The 12,192-nt window shown below is 65.6% G+C and overlaps 1 protein-coding gene across 1 annotated transcript; it reads right to left on the minus strand.

Annotated features, from left to right (window-relative positions):
• Positions 1-1,223: 1,223 nt before the first annotated feature.
• On the minus strand, positions 1,224-12,133 carry ARHGAP27 (Rho GTPase activating protein 27). The gene is made up of 15 exons (XM_050715442.1): positions 11,561-12,133; positions 7,123-7,554; positions 6,797-7,012; positions 6,066-6,176; positions 5,888-5,955; positions 5,687-5,774; positions 4,104-4,208; positions 3,590-3,688; positions 2,825-2,894; positions 2,556-2,675; positions 2,374-2,472; positions 2,032-2,109; positions 1,778-1,912; positions 1,590-1,695; positions 1,224-1,401 (listed from the first exon to the last, which is right to left on the minus strand). Exons 1-15 carry the CDS (start codon positions 12,131-12,133, stop codon positions 1,224-1,226), a joined length of 2,478 nt encoding a protein of 825 aa, XP_050571399.1.
• Between the last annotated feature and the right edge of the window lie 59 nt (positions 12,134-12,192).

Below are 12,192 nucleotides of genomic sequence, written 5' to 3' on the forward strand. Positions count from 1 at the left end.
TGTCCCCACTACTCCCCCCAGTATCCCCACTGCAGCACAAAGTGACCTCTTTGTGTCCCAATGTAGCCCCACTGCATCCCAAAGCCCCTCCATTGTGCCCCAAACTGTCTCAAAGTACCGCCCTGTGTCCCCAGATGTCCTCGCTGCATTCTGGTGTCCCTTTGTGTCCCACAGCATCCCCTCCTGTCCCAAAGGTGCATCGCCCTGTGCCCCAGGGTATCCCCATTACATCCCAGTGTCCCCACTGCCTCCCCAAATGCCCCTGTCGTGTCCCAGAGCATCCCTGTCATGTCCCAGTGTCCCCTCCACATCCCAGCCATCCCCACCGTGCCCCAAACCACCCCTGCCATACGCTGACCCATCCCTATTGCAACCCAAAGCATTGTCACTGTGTCCCAGAACATCCTCTCCATGCCATATAGTGTGCCCAAAGCATTTATGTTGTGTCCCTGCTGTGTCCCAAAACACCTCCAGCAAGACCCAAAGCATCCCCACCCCCCGAGAGGTGTCTCCAGGGGATGGGGGCTCACATCCCGCCGGCACCCGCTCCCCACCCTATTGCTCTCAGCACTCGTCCCTGCTGCCTGTGGTCCCCAGGCCAAGGGACATGGGGTTTGGTGATGCCAGCCAGGAAATGTCCTACTCCAAAGCACAGGGAACATAGTCACCAGGGTGGCCTGCACTCTGACCCTTTTGGGGACACCAATTCCCCCCCTCCCCCAAGCATTTCCTTCATCCTTATGGGGTACCGAGGGCACACGCTGTCCCCAAGGGCCAACGGCAGCAGAGCCAAGAGGCACCGAGCCCTCCTGGCCCCACTCGGGGGGACAAGAGCTTGGGACACCCCTGTGTCCTTGTGGCGGTGGCCACCTGGCTTGGGGTCCCCATGGGTGCCCAAATATCCTCGTGGCTGAGCAGGCTCTTTATTCGGGAGCACCAATGCTGGCCACCGGTCCCAGCCACACCTCCTCCCTGCCCTCCCCATCCCAAGGGGTCCAATCCCCAGAGGGTCCGTGCCACCGTCCTCAGCGGTGTCCCCATCCCTCCAACCACGTCTGGGAGGCTTGAGCCGGGCCACTGCGCACCAGCGCTGCCCATCGCCAAGGTGCCAACTGCCGTCACCCGCGTCCCGAGGTGCCGGGCAGCCGAGTCCTCCCCCGAGTCCCTGCCACTTCGTGTCCCCGCCGCTGGGCTTGTCCCCATGCGTGTCCCCATGGCTGGGATTAGCCGTCGGGGAAGATGTAGCTGTACTGGTTGAGGATGTGCTCCACCACCTGGTTCTGGAAGACCATGTGCATGGCCATGTTGCCCTCCTCGCTCGCCGGCCGCAGCAATGTGGGGCCGAAGACGATGGCGACGCTCTGCACCGACATGCGGTTCTCCTCCTTGTACTCAATCACCCTGCGGGGACAAGGGACAGTGTCACCACCAGGCCCCCGAACGTGGCCCCCCACCCACGAGGTGGCCCCCTCTGCCTTCCTGTCACCACGGTTTTGGGGAGAGCTCGTGGTGGCTGCGTCGGTTTTGGACGCTGGTGGGTGGGCAGGAGCGGGGACACGGAGGCGCGTGGCGGTGCCACATGGTGTCACCTGCAGAGGTGCCGGAAGAGGAGCATCATGGTGTCGTGGTTGGCAAGCGGGAGGGAATACACCAGGTCACGGATGCAGCGTCCCCGCCGCACCGGCTCCTGCATCTCTGCAAGGGGACAGAACAAAATAGGGCGATGGCTCCAGCGGCTGGAGCCATCCCTGTCCCTGTCCCTGTCCCCATCCCTTACTGATGGCAGCAATGAACTTGTCAAAGTGGCCAAAGGGGACAAGCGGCTCAGGCAGCTCGCGGAAGAAGAGCTTCAGGGCACCAGTGATGACGTGGATGTCCTCCCAGCGCCCATCGTCCAGGTCCAGGTGCTCATCTGTGGGGACAGGGCGGCACCTCAGGCTGGTCCTGGGGCACAGCCGGGGTGGGGACACCCATGGGTGTTGCCAGCTGTGGCTTTCAGCCCAGAGAGGACACCCGGCATGGGGACCCTACCGTGGTCCACTTTGTAGCGCAGCTTCTGGATGGTGGCCAGGTTGCCGCTGACCCGGTACAGCCCGTCTATATCCAGCCCTGGGGGACGCGGACAAGATCCTGATCAGCCACAGCCACCCAGGTGGCACTGCCACCAGCTGTGGTGGCAGCAAGTGGCACCGGTTGCCATGACCGTGCCAGTTTGCAGCCCTAATCTGGTGGTTTTCATTGAAAACCCATCTGGGTTCCCCATCAAGTGTGGCCTTTCCCCAGCGAGGGGAGCGATGCCAGAGCTGGCACCACCCCGTCACCCTGTCCCTTTGTCCCCTGGGCTGTCCCCGTCCCCAAGCCCCATGGCGGTACCTCTCCTCTCCACGGTCTGGATGCACTGCTGGACGAAGCGGGGCACGGTGCCGCGCTCCCTCTCACACAGCACTTGTAGGGAGCAGCCGAAGACCTGGTCTGGAGAGGACACGGAGAGGTGAGCGTCGGGGGGGGGAGTGGGGGGACGCTCAGGGGCAGCTGTGCCTGTGGTGGGCCCCTACCCTTGATGTAGCCCCGCTCACGCAGGGACTGCAGCGTCGGCCGCCTCTGCAGGAACTTGCGGAGTTTGTTGCGCACTTTGCTCGAGTCGCTCTCGGCCATGCCCGCAGCCTGCCCGGACGCTGATGGGGATGGGGCAGGAGGTGAGCATCGCCCGTGGGGAGGTGACGGAGGTGACGAGGGGTGGCTCCCCACGCCCCACGGATGGCTCCGACCGTGCCGTGGGACAGCAGAGCCACCAGCTCACCTGCGGCCCTCCTCTCCTCGCCACCTCCCAGCTTCTCCCGGGACCCGAATTCCGTCCCGCTCTCGGTGTCATCCTCGGCAGGGAAGTCAGTGCCCTAGGGAAGGGGCAGCGTGGGACAGAGTCCCGGGGCCACAGCATGGCTGCGGTCAGAGGCAGCCCTGGGTCCCCCTGCTCCAGGCCCTGCTCCAGCCCAGAGCGGGGTGCCCAGGGCCAGGTCCCGGTGGCTTCTGGAGGCCTCTCAGGAGGAGCCCCCACAGCCTCTCCTGTGCCAGCTCCGCCACCGCCAGGGCACAGAAGTGCTTCCCGATGGTCAGAGGGCACCTCCTGGGCCCCGCTTCGTGCCCGGTGCCCCTGGGTCTGGTGCTGGCACCGCTGAGCAGAGCCCAGCTCCATCCTCCCCGGGGGGATTTACGGGCACGGCTGGGATCCCCCGCAGCCTCCCCTCCAGGCCAAGCAGCCCCAGCTCCCGCAGTCTCTCCTCCCAGCTGAGCTGCTCCGGTCCCCCCACCTTCGTGGCCCTCCCCTGGGGTCTCTGCAGCCTGCCTGGCCTCTCTGGTGCCCGGGGACCAATTTACCGAGGGTGCCCCCTACCCCATCACCCAGACCACTGGTGAGGATGCTGAGCAGGACTGGACCCAGCACCAACCCCTGGGGAGCTCCCCTCGTTACCAGCCTCCGACCAGGCTTCGTGCCACCGACCTCCACCCCCCAGGTCCAGCTGCTCAGCCCCGTTTGGACCCATCCTGCTGCCCGCCCATCCCGCCCACGCAGCGCCAGCTTAGCGCTCACCAGCCGGGCAATGCTGTCCGCGATGGCCTTCTGCCAGGTGACGATGATCTGCTCCGAGTCGTGCTGGATGAGGAACTCGGAGCCCTCCCGCGTCCTCAGCTACGAGAGCAGCGGTCAGGCCAGGGCCACTGGGCTGTGGCCGAGAATGGGGCGCAACTCATTGCACCGATGGCCCCAGTTTTGGCCTTTTGCCTGTGAGCTGGGTGCTGCCCAGGCTGGAAATTTCCTCCCCGTGCCAAGCTCGAGAGGAGAACCGCCCCCCCCCGCCCCGTGAGCACGGCAGTGCCAGCCCCCAGGGGGCAGCAGGGATGGCCCTTGGTGACATGTGGCTCAGGAAAGGCACTGCAGCACGGTCCCCAGCGTCCCCACGGTGATAAATCACAGCAAGTCCCACTCCAGGGGAGGTTGTGGCATTGGCAGCCAGGCAGGTGGGTGCTGGCTTTGCCATACAGCCTGCAGCCCCCACTCGGTCCCTGCTGGGTGACCAAGGTCCCTACGCCGCCACCGAGCTCACCTCCAGGACGTGCTTCTTGCTGGATTTGTCCTTGCCGGCCCAGGTGACAGTGGCCCCACGCAGCTCCACCGTGTGCTCCGGCATGGTCAGGTTGCCCGGGTGCCTCTGCAGGAGCAAGGGGACAGGGTGGCACTGTGGCCAGCGTCCCCCTGGGGGACCCCGAGCTGGTGCTGGCCCCGCACACTGGAGCTGCTTTTGGCTTTTCTCCACCCAAAACGCAGCCATTCCCCCCTCATGGGACCGCCATGGGACATGTCTGTCCCCAAGGGCTCCCTGCTGAGGGGGGGCAGGCATTGCCCTGCGCCGAGAGCACTGCGGCCACTGGCTGGAGGGGTGGGGGGACCTAAAGCCACTGTCACCTGGTGGGGACAGCCCCTGCCCTGCACTGAGTCCCGGGGGCGAGGGTCTGTTGGTGACAGCCTTGCACTGGCACCGTGTTTGCATGGGGAAGGCTGAGCCCTGTCCCTTGCAGGCTGCTGGGTGCACATCCCCCCTGGGGACACCGTGGGGTTTTAAGGGGGACTGGCCATCTCACCCATGTCCTGGCCTTGGGGCCGCTCTGGGCACATGCCCCTCCACCAGCCCCCATCCACCCACATCGGGGGGGTGCCGGAGCCCCCCCCCACACCATGTCCCTGCGGTGGGGACAGCAGCGTTCCCCCCGCTGCCGGTTCGGCCTGGCCCTGTCCCTTGCCTGCAGCACCGCAGGGTGTTGCAAACCCGCGGCACCGCAGCAGCTTCTGCATTCGGTGTGGGCTGGGGGCTGGGCTGGGCCCCGCTTCCCCTGGCAGCGGGCTTGGTGTGATGGCAAAACGCCGGGCACAGCCCACGCACAGCTCGGAGACACCGTGGAAGTGTCCCGCTGCCACCGCTGCTGTGTCCCGGAGTGTCACCGCACCCTGCCCCTGCAGGCTCTGTCAGCAAAATGTGAGTGCTTGCTCTGTCCTGTGGGTGCTGGCCCCAGCCCGTGGGTGCTGGCCCTGTCCTGCTGGTGCTGGCCCTTTCCTGCAGGTTCTGACCCCGTTCTGATGGTGCTGGCCCTGTCCTGTGGGTGCTGGCCCTGTCCTGCAGGTTCTGACCTCATTCTGATGGTGCTGGCCCTGTCCTATGGGTGCTGGTCCCATCCTGTTGGTGCTGGCCTTGTCCTGCTGGTGCTGGCCTTGTCCTATGGGTGCTGGCCCTGTCCTGTTGGTGCTGGCCCCATTCTGTTGGTGCTGGCCCCACTCTGTTGGTGCTGGCCCTGTCCTATGGGTGCTGGCCCTGTCCTATGGGCTCTGGTCCTGTCCCATATGTTACAGCCCTGTGCTGCAGCTGCTGTCCCCATCCCATGGGTGCTGGCCCTGTCCTGCAGGTGCTGTCCCTGTCCCATGGGTGCTGCCCCAATCTCATGGGTGCAGCCCTGTCCCACGGGTGCTGGCCATGTCCTGCAGGTGCTGGCCCCATCCTGTTGGTGCTGGCCCTCTCCCATGGTTGCTGCCCCCATCCTGTTGGTGCTGCCCTGTTCCGTGGGTGCTGGCCCCATCCTGCAGGTGCTGGCCCTGTCCCATGGGTGCTGGCTCTGTGCGGGGCCCCGTGGCGCTCACCAGGGCACCAGTGGACGAGTGCTTGGAGTCCTTGAAGAAGGTCAGGATCCCGCCCTCCAGCACAGTCCAGGACGAGCTCCAGTTTTTCCTGGGGACGAGATGGGGGGGGGGGTCACGTCTGGGGACAGCACAGGCACAAGTGTCCCCCCCGGGCCACCCTGGGCTCGTGTTGCGGCTGGAGGGGCGCGGGGACACGCTTACCTCAACCGCTTCCCCCTGTCCGCCGTCTTGGTCCTGTTGAGCACGCCGGCCTTGTCGAGGCTTTTGAACTGGAAATTCAGGCACGGGGGGGTCAGCTTTGCCACTTGCGGGCTGGCACAGACCCCCCTTCCCCCCGCCCTCTGCATCCCCCGGGGTGGTGGCACCCCAGGGTGCTCACCTTCTCCTCCTTCAGCCCCGGTGCCATTGGCGTGCAGCTGGGCCAGGCGAGGAGCCCGCTGTCCTGGCTGGAGCTGCTGCTGGCTCGGTGGTGCCGGCCACCCGCCAGGACCTGGGGGACAGCGACCAGGTGATGCTTGGCTCCGTGCCCGCTGCTCCCCAGGGCTGCTCCCCCCACTCACACTCCTGTCTCTGCCCCCATCCCCGTCCCCATCCCCATCCCCATCCCCATCCTTGTCCTCAACCCCATCCCTGTCCTTACTCCTGTCCCCATTGTCATCTCCATCCCCATCCCAATCCTCATGCCCATCCCTGTCCCCATCCTCATTCTTGTCCTCATCCTCGCCCGTTTCCTTCCCCCTTCCTGTCCCTGCCTGTCTCCATCCCCATCCCAATTCTTGTTCTCATCCTCATCCTTTTTGTCCTCATTGTCATCCTTTTCCCTACCCGTCTTCATCTTCATCTTCATCCTCATCTTTGCCCTTTTCTCTGTCTTCAACTGCTTCATCTTCATCATCATCCTAATCCTCATCTCATCCACGTCCTAAACCTCATCCTCATCCCCATCCATGTCTCCATCCCCATCCCCATTTAAATTTTCATCCCTATCCCCATCCTGTCTCCCATCCCCATTCCCAACATCCTCCTCATCATCATCATCCCTGTCCTCATCTTTGTCCCCATCGCATCCTGTCCCGTCCTGTCCCGTCCCATCCCGTCCCGTCCCCATACCGTCTCTGTGCCGAAGTGCTCGGGGTAGCCGGGTGCTCCCTCGGGGTGGCTGTGCCCGTACCAGCCTGGGGACGAGCCCAGCTCCTCAGGGTACCTCGGGGGCAGATAGTGAGCAGCCCCCTGCTCATAGGAGCCCAGGGGTGAGTAGTCCTCCTCGGGGTAGCCCTCCAGCTCATCCGGAGACAGGTCGGGATAATCCGTTTCCGGAGTGGGCGGCTGGGGAATGGAGCAGGGTGAAGGTGGCGCTGGCACTGAGCGCGTCCCCGCTGTGTCCCCGCCGTGTCCCCGCTGCGTCCCCGTCCCCACGCGCCCCGCAGGGTGCTCACCCGCTGCTCCATGGGGCTGTACGGCGTCAGCCCAGGGTACATATCCTGGGAGCTGTCTCCCATGTGTGGGGGGTCCCACGACGTCTCACCTGTTACCGAATTATAGAAAAAAGCCTGTCCGCTGGCTTCGTCCACGTACTGGCCCCACTCGGCAAACTGCGGGCTGTGGGCGAGCGAGGAGGCGGGCGAGGCGGCGGGACTCACTCCATCTTCTGCCTGCTCAAAGGGACAATCCCACGTGGTCTCGCCGGTGACTGGGTTGTAATAAAACAAGTGTCCAGAGTCCGTGTCCATGTGGGTTTCCCAGTCCGTCCCAGAGCCGCGGGGCTCCTCGGGCGCTGGCGGGGCCGAGCTGCCCGTGGCGGCTTCCTCCTGCAGCTCCTGGATGTTGAGGTAGACGTGGGCAGGCGGCTCCTCTGACTCCTTGCGCACCTGGGGGGGGATGGGGACGTGTCACTTGGGTTTCCTGGCTGGCACTGGGGTGGCGAGCAGCTTGTCCAAGCCTTGGGGACATGGCACGGGTTGTCCCGTCCTGTGGGGCCGGATCCTGCCCTGCTCTGGTAGCGGGGATGTCCTTCATGCGTGGGCACCAAACGGTGGGACCCTTGTGCGGGGGCGAGTGATGGGAAGTGCTGCCAGCTGGGGGGGGCGTCGTGGCCCCTGGAGTCATCACCCATGTCATCGCCTGCACCCACAGCACCTGCACCCCAAGGTCTGTGCTAGCATCGCCTTCAGCCCCAGCACCAACACACGCATCCTCTGCACCCCCTGCCTCTTCCTCCTCACTCCTCACCAGTGCTGCAGTCACTGCCATCAGCACCCCAACACCCGCACCCGCCTCACCAGCCCCCACTTTACCTTCATCTTTGGTGCCCCCAAAATCTGCACCCCAACCCCGGCACCCGCATCACCAACAGGCACAGCACCCGCACCCCCGGCCTCTGTCCCTGCATCAGCAGCACCCCCAGCACCTGCACCCACCTCATCTGCACCCCAACCTCTGCACCCTGGCTGCACCCACATCACCTGCACACATCCGTGCCCACCTTGCCACCACCCCGCTCATCCCCGCCCATGCCTCCAGCACCTGCAGCTGCTGAGCTGGGGCTGCCAGCCCCAAATAGATGCCTGCTTCCAGCCGAGCTGGGGCTGCCCAGAGAGGACAGGCTCCCCTACCTCCCCGGGTAGGACCCCTCTTCCAGTGCTACCCATGCTCTCTGTGCCCCAGCTTTCGCCTCTTCCTCATTTTGGCTTCATTGCTCGAGGTCTTACTGCATCTTCCAGCCTTCGAAACCAGCCCGCAGCTTCCTGAGCCTGCGGCGTGGAGCCAGCCCCAGCCCCACAGTCCCTCTGGGTGATGGTGCCCAGTGGGGGGGGAAGCAAGAGGGGCCCCTGTCCCCAGTCCCGGTGACACCCAAGCAGGGCTCGGTCCGGATGGGGACATGTCGCCGCAGGGTCGGTGGCCAGGAGCAGGAAGAGGTTGCAAACCTGCACTGTTACCCTTTGCTCTCCCCAGCTTTTACAGCCCCCGAGCCTTCCTGCAATGGCAGCAGGGACAGTTTCCCCACAACAACCCTGCCTGTCAGCGGGGGTGGGGGGGGACAGCAGTCAGCAGCCCTGTGACACCCCATCACCCCCTGCAGCAGCACACTGGGTGATCCATCACCCCCACACCAGCACCCTGGGGTGCAGGGGCAGAAACACGGAGCAAGAGGCCACCCTCATCCTGGGGACAAGGGACACAGGGCAGGGACAGGGCACCTGGTGGTCCTGCCCTCCCTCCCCCCAGCCCAGAGCTCCCCACTCACTCACACCGTTTGTATCTTCAGTTGTTTTGCTTCCCCAGGGGGTAGGAAACCACAAGCTGGTTCCTGTCCCTGCTTGGGGACAGACATCTCTGCACCCCTGCACCCATCCGCTGCCTCCTCCGGCACCCGCAGAAAATTCAGGGAGGACCTGGGGTCACCGCGCAGTGTACCAGGGCTCTCCAGGTGCCGGAGCTCTCCCTACACCCCACTACAGCTGGGGTCCCCCTCGAACCCTTCTCCGGGTCCCTACCTTGCCCAGATGGAGCAGCCGTGACACCCTGCTGCGGGAGCGCTGCAGCATGCTGCCTGCCCGCTCGCCCATCACGGTGGGCGCAGTGGGGCCGAGGCGCTCCGACGGGCGCAGTGGGGCCGAGATGCTCCTGCACAGCGGCGACGCCGGCCAGCCCCGCTATGGGCCCGAGCGCGTCGCCCGCTTCCTGTTGGCTCGGTGGGGCGGAAGAGCGGTGGCGGCGAGCGGAGCTCCCCCAGATGCGGAATTAGCTCCTGGGGACATTTTTAGGCGTTCGGCGGTGGGGGCTGCTGGGACCGTGCAGGGGGAGCAGCTGAGATGCTGCAGCGGGGATGCGACCGGCACCGTCCCAGGAAAATTTCCCCCAGCATAAGGTTTTCTCAGCTGGGATGGGTTGGGGGCCACACCAAAAGCACAAGCACTCGGAAAGGTGACAAATGCACGTGAACACCCGAGTGTCGGGGCAGCAGCTCCAGGACGAGGTATGGCAGCTCCTGGGCTGCAAAAGCCAGCTGCTTTGAGCGGCCGTGAGGTTCAGCGGTGCCGGTGCAGGCAGGGCGGATGCAATCCACTTTGGGACCCTCCTCACCAGCATCCATGGGTGAGGACAGTAGGGAGACACAGGGGGAGCGTCCCCAGAGCTGAACGCACCCAGCTTTGGGGCCATGGGAGCTCAGGGCAAACAGAAGTGCCTGGCTCTTATTTCCTGCTGGCTTCGCCCTGTGGCCCAGGCCGGTGTCAATGGCTTTAGCCGAGCAAAGAGCACCGGGAAGCAGCCGGTGCCTGCTGGGAACACCAGGGAATGTCCCCTCTGGAGGCTGCAGAAGTCCAAGCAGCCCAGGGGTGACCTGCCCCCCCCCAAAATACACGGAGCTCTCTCCCTTGGCATGACACAGCCGGGGTTGCAGCTCTGCTCCAACTGTGATAGACAGGGTGCAAAGCCCGGTCCCCACAACGGAAACCCCTTTTCCCCCACCCAAACACCCCCAATATCAGCCCAAGGGAGCGGGGGACACCCCGGATGCCTGGGCTGCGGGTGCAGAGCCCATGGGTGCTGCGGGTGTGTACGTGGGGTGACGCCCCGGGGGTGGTCCTGGGGGTGAGGGTGACACCTTGGTCCCTCCCTCCCGGTTCAGCACCCACAAGCACCCTGCACTGGGGGTGACCCAGGGAGAGGTTCCGGGGCTAGGGGCGAGGGAATGTGGGACCCCTCCACCACTACCGTGCCCCAGCTGCTGTCACCACTGAGCAAGGGGCTGCGAGGCACCCCCCCACCCTTGGGTGCCCCCTTGGCAAAATGTGCGCAGGTGGGAGCAGCACCTGCATCCAGGAGCCCACAGGAGGGCCCCTCGCTACTTACTGGAGTGGGGTGAGAGTCGGTTTTGGGGTGCCGGGGTGCCCGCCTGCCTGGCCCCAGGGTGCACCCAGCACCCCCCTCCTTGCTGGGTGCTGCCTGCAGGTGAGACACCCGCCCCGCGAGGGAGGAGTTGCTGCACTTCCCTGTTAACCCCTTTCTGCCTCTTCTTGCCCCAGAACAATGCCTGGAGGAGGCATAGGGACACCGACGCCCCCCCCCATTCTGCGCTGCCACACTGGCTTGACATGCTGGCTCTGTGCCCTGCTGGGACCTGTGCTCCTTCTGCCTGGGGGATAATTCAGCCCTCAGGACACCAGCTGTGCCCCAAACCTGCTCCCACTGCCCAGCTGGGGGGCATTGGCCCCCCATGAGCCCCTCCAGTGCCAGTGTGCGTCCTCCTGTGGGTGGGTTAGGATGAGAAGCAGGAGGGGACGATGGCAGCTGGGGACAGCATCGCTCCCCACAGACCCGTGGCCAATACTGGGGTGCGTGGGTGGGTGATGTGCTCTGGACCCAGTGTTGCCCAGGACCCCCACGGCCCCTCTTAGCACATCCACGCCACCCTCAGTCTGACACCAAAACCCTGGGGCACACCCTGCTCCTGGCCCCGTCCCCCCGCCTGCCCCAGGGGACAGTGACCCTCAGGGATGGGGAAACCGAGGCACGGTGCAGCGGAGGCCCGCTTTGGAAGGGACGTGGGGGGGAGGATTCCTCACCTCCGGTCGCCGTTGTGGCCCAGAGCCGGCAGCACAGCTGCCCTGGCTGGGCTGGGGGCTTGGCCCCGAGACGCCCGGCATTTCCTGCAGATCAGGTTCGCCCCGTGGGGCCAGCTCCGTGGGGAGCTGCGCGGGGCCCTGGCAGTGGCAGCGGTGCCGGGGGGCCCTGGGTGCTGAGCCCCGTTGGGTGCAGGGAGAGGACAGCGAGGGGGGGCTCTGTGCTTAGGGGAGGGGCCCCAAGCGTCCTGCTGTCCCCTGCCCCCCCTACACCCTACATTTGGGGATAGCACTAGGGACGTCACCGTACCTGAGCCACGTGGTCGGACCCCGGCCGCCTCGCCGTGTCCGTGTCCTTGCTGGGCACGCAGAGGGTTTCCGAGTGGCTCTTGCTGAGCGGCCGAGGGCGTGCGGGGGGGTCCCCATGGGGTCCCATGGTGGTGGCACCATGTGGCACCGGTGTCGCCCTGGCCAGGTTGTCCAGGGACTGTGTGGGCCGCGTGGGCTCGGCGGGGTGGGGTCTCGGTGCTGGGGCTGCCCGGAAAGAGCTGAGGGTGGGCAGCAAATCCTCCCTGGCCGTGGGTGCTGCGCCGATGAAGCGGTACTCGTAGGCTGCCGGCGGCTCCGGCTCCGGCTCTGGCTCCTCGTGGTAGAGTGGTGCCGGGGAGGTGATGGGGGGCAGCTCCTTGACGTACTGGGCCGGGATGTAGAAGGGCCGCGCGTCCCGGCTCTTCCTCACGTGCCACCAGTGGTCGTTGGTGCGCTTCAGCAGGACGTAGCGCTCGTTGGGCTTGATGGAGACCAGCGTCCCGTCCTTGGCCCGGTACTCGAAGCCGTACTCCACCAGCACATAGACCTCCTCCGGCGCCCCCGCCGACTCCATGGCAGGCCCAGCTCCTCCGCCTGCGGGAGAGGGCGCGGGGATGGGGCTGACGGCTCCTC

This window comes from Cygnus atratus, chromosome 25, assembly GCF_013377495.2.
Source record: "Cygnus atratus isolate AKBS03 ecotype Queensland, Australia chromosome 25, CAtr_DNAZoo_HiC_assembly, whole genome shotgun sequence".
NCBI lineage: Eukaryota > Metazoa > Chordata > Aves > Anseriformes > Anatidae > Cygnus > Cygnus atratus.

Coding starts and splice junctions, on each gene's coding strand:
- ARHGAP27 (XM_050715442.1), bottom strand. CDS start 12,133: ATGGAGTCGGCGGGGGCGCCGGAGGAGGTCTATGTGCTGGTGGAGTAC. Junction 5,956..6,065: donor CGGGGCTGAAGGAGGAGAAG/GTGAGCACCCTG, acceptor CTGAATTTCCAG/TTCAAAAGCCTCGACAAGGC. Junction 2,110..2,373: donor CCAGACCGTGGAGAGGAGAG/GTACCGCCATGG, acceptor CGCGTCCCCCAG/GGCTGGATATAGACGGGCTG.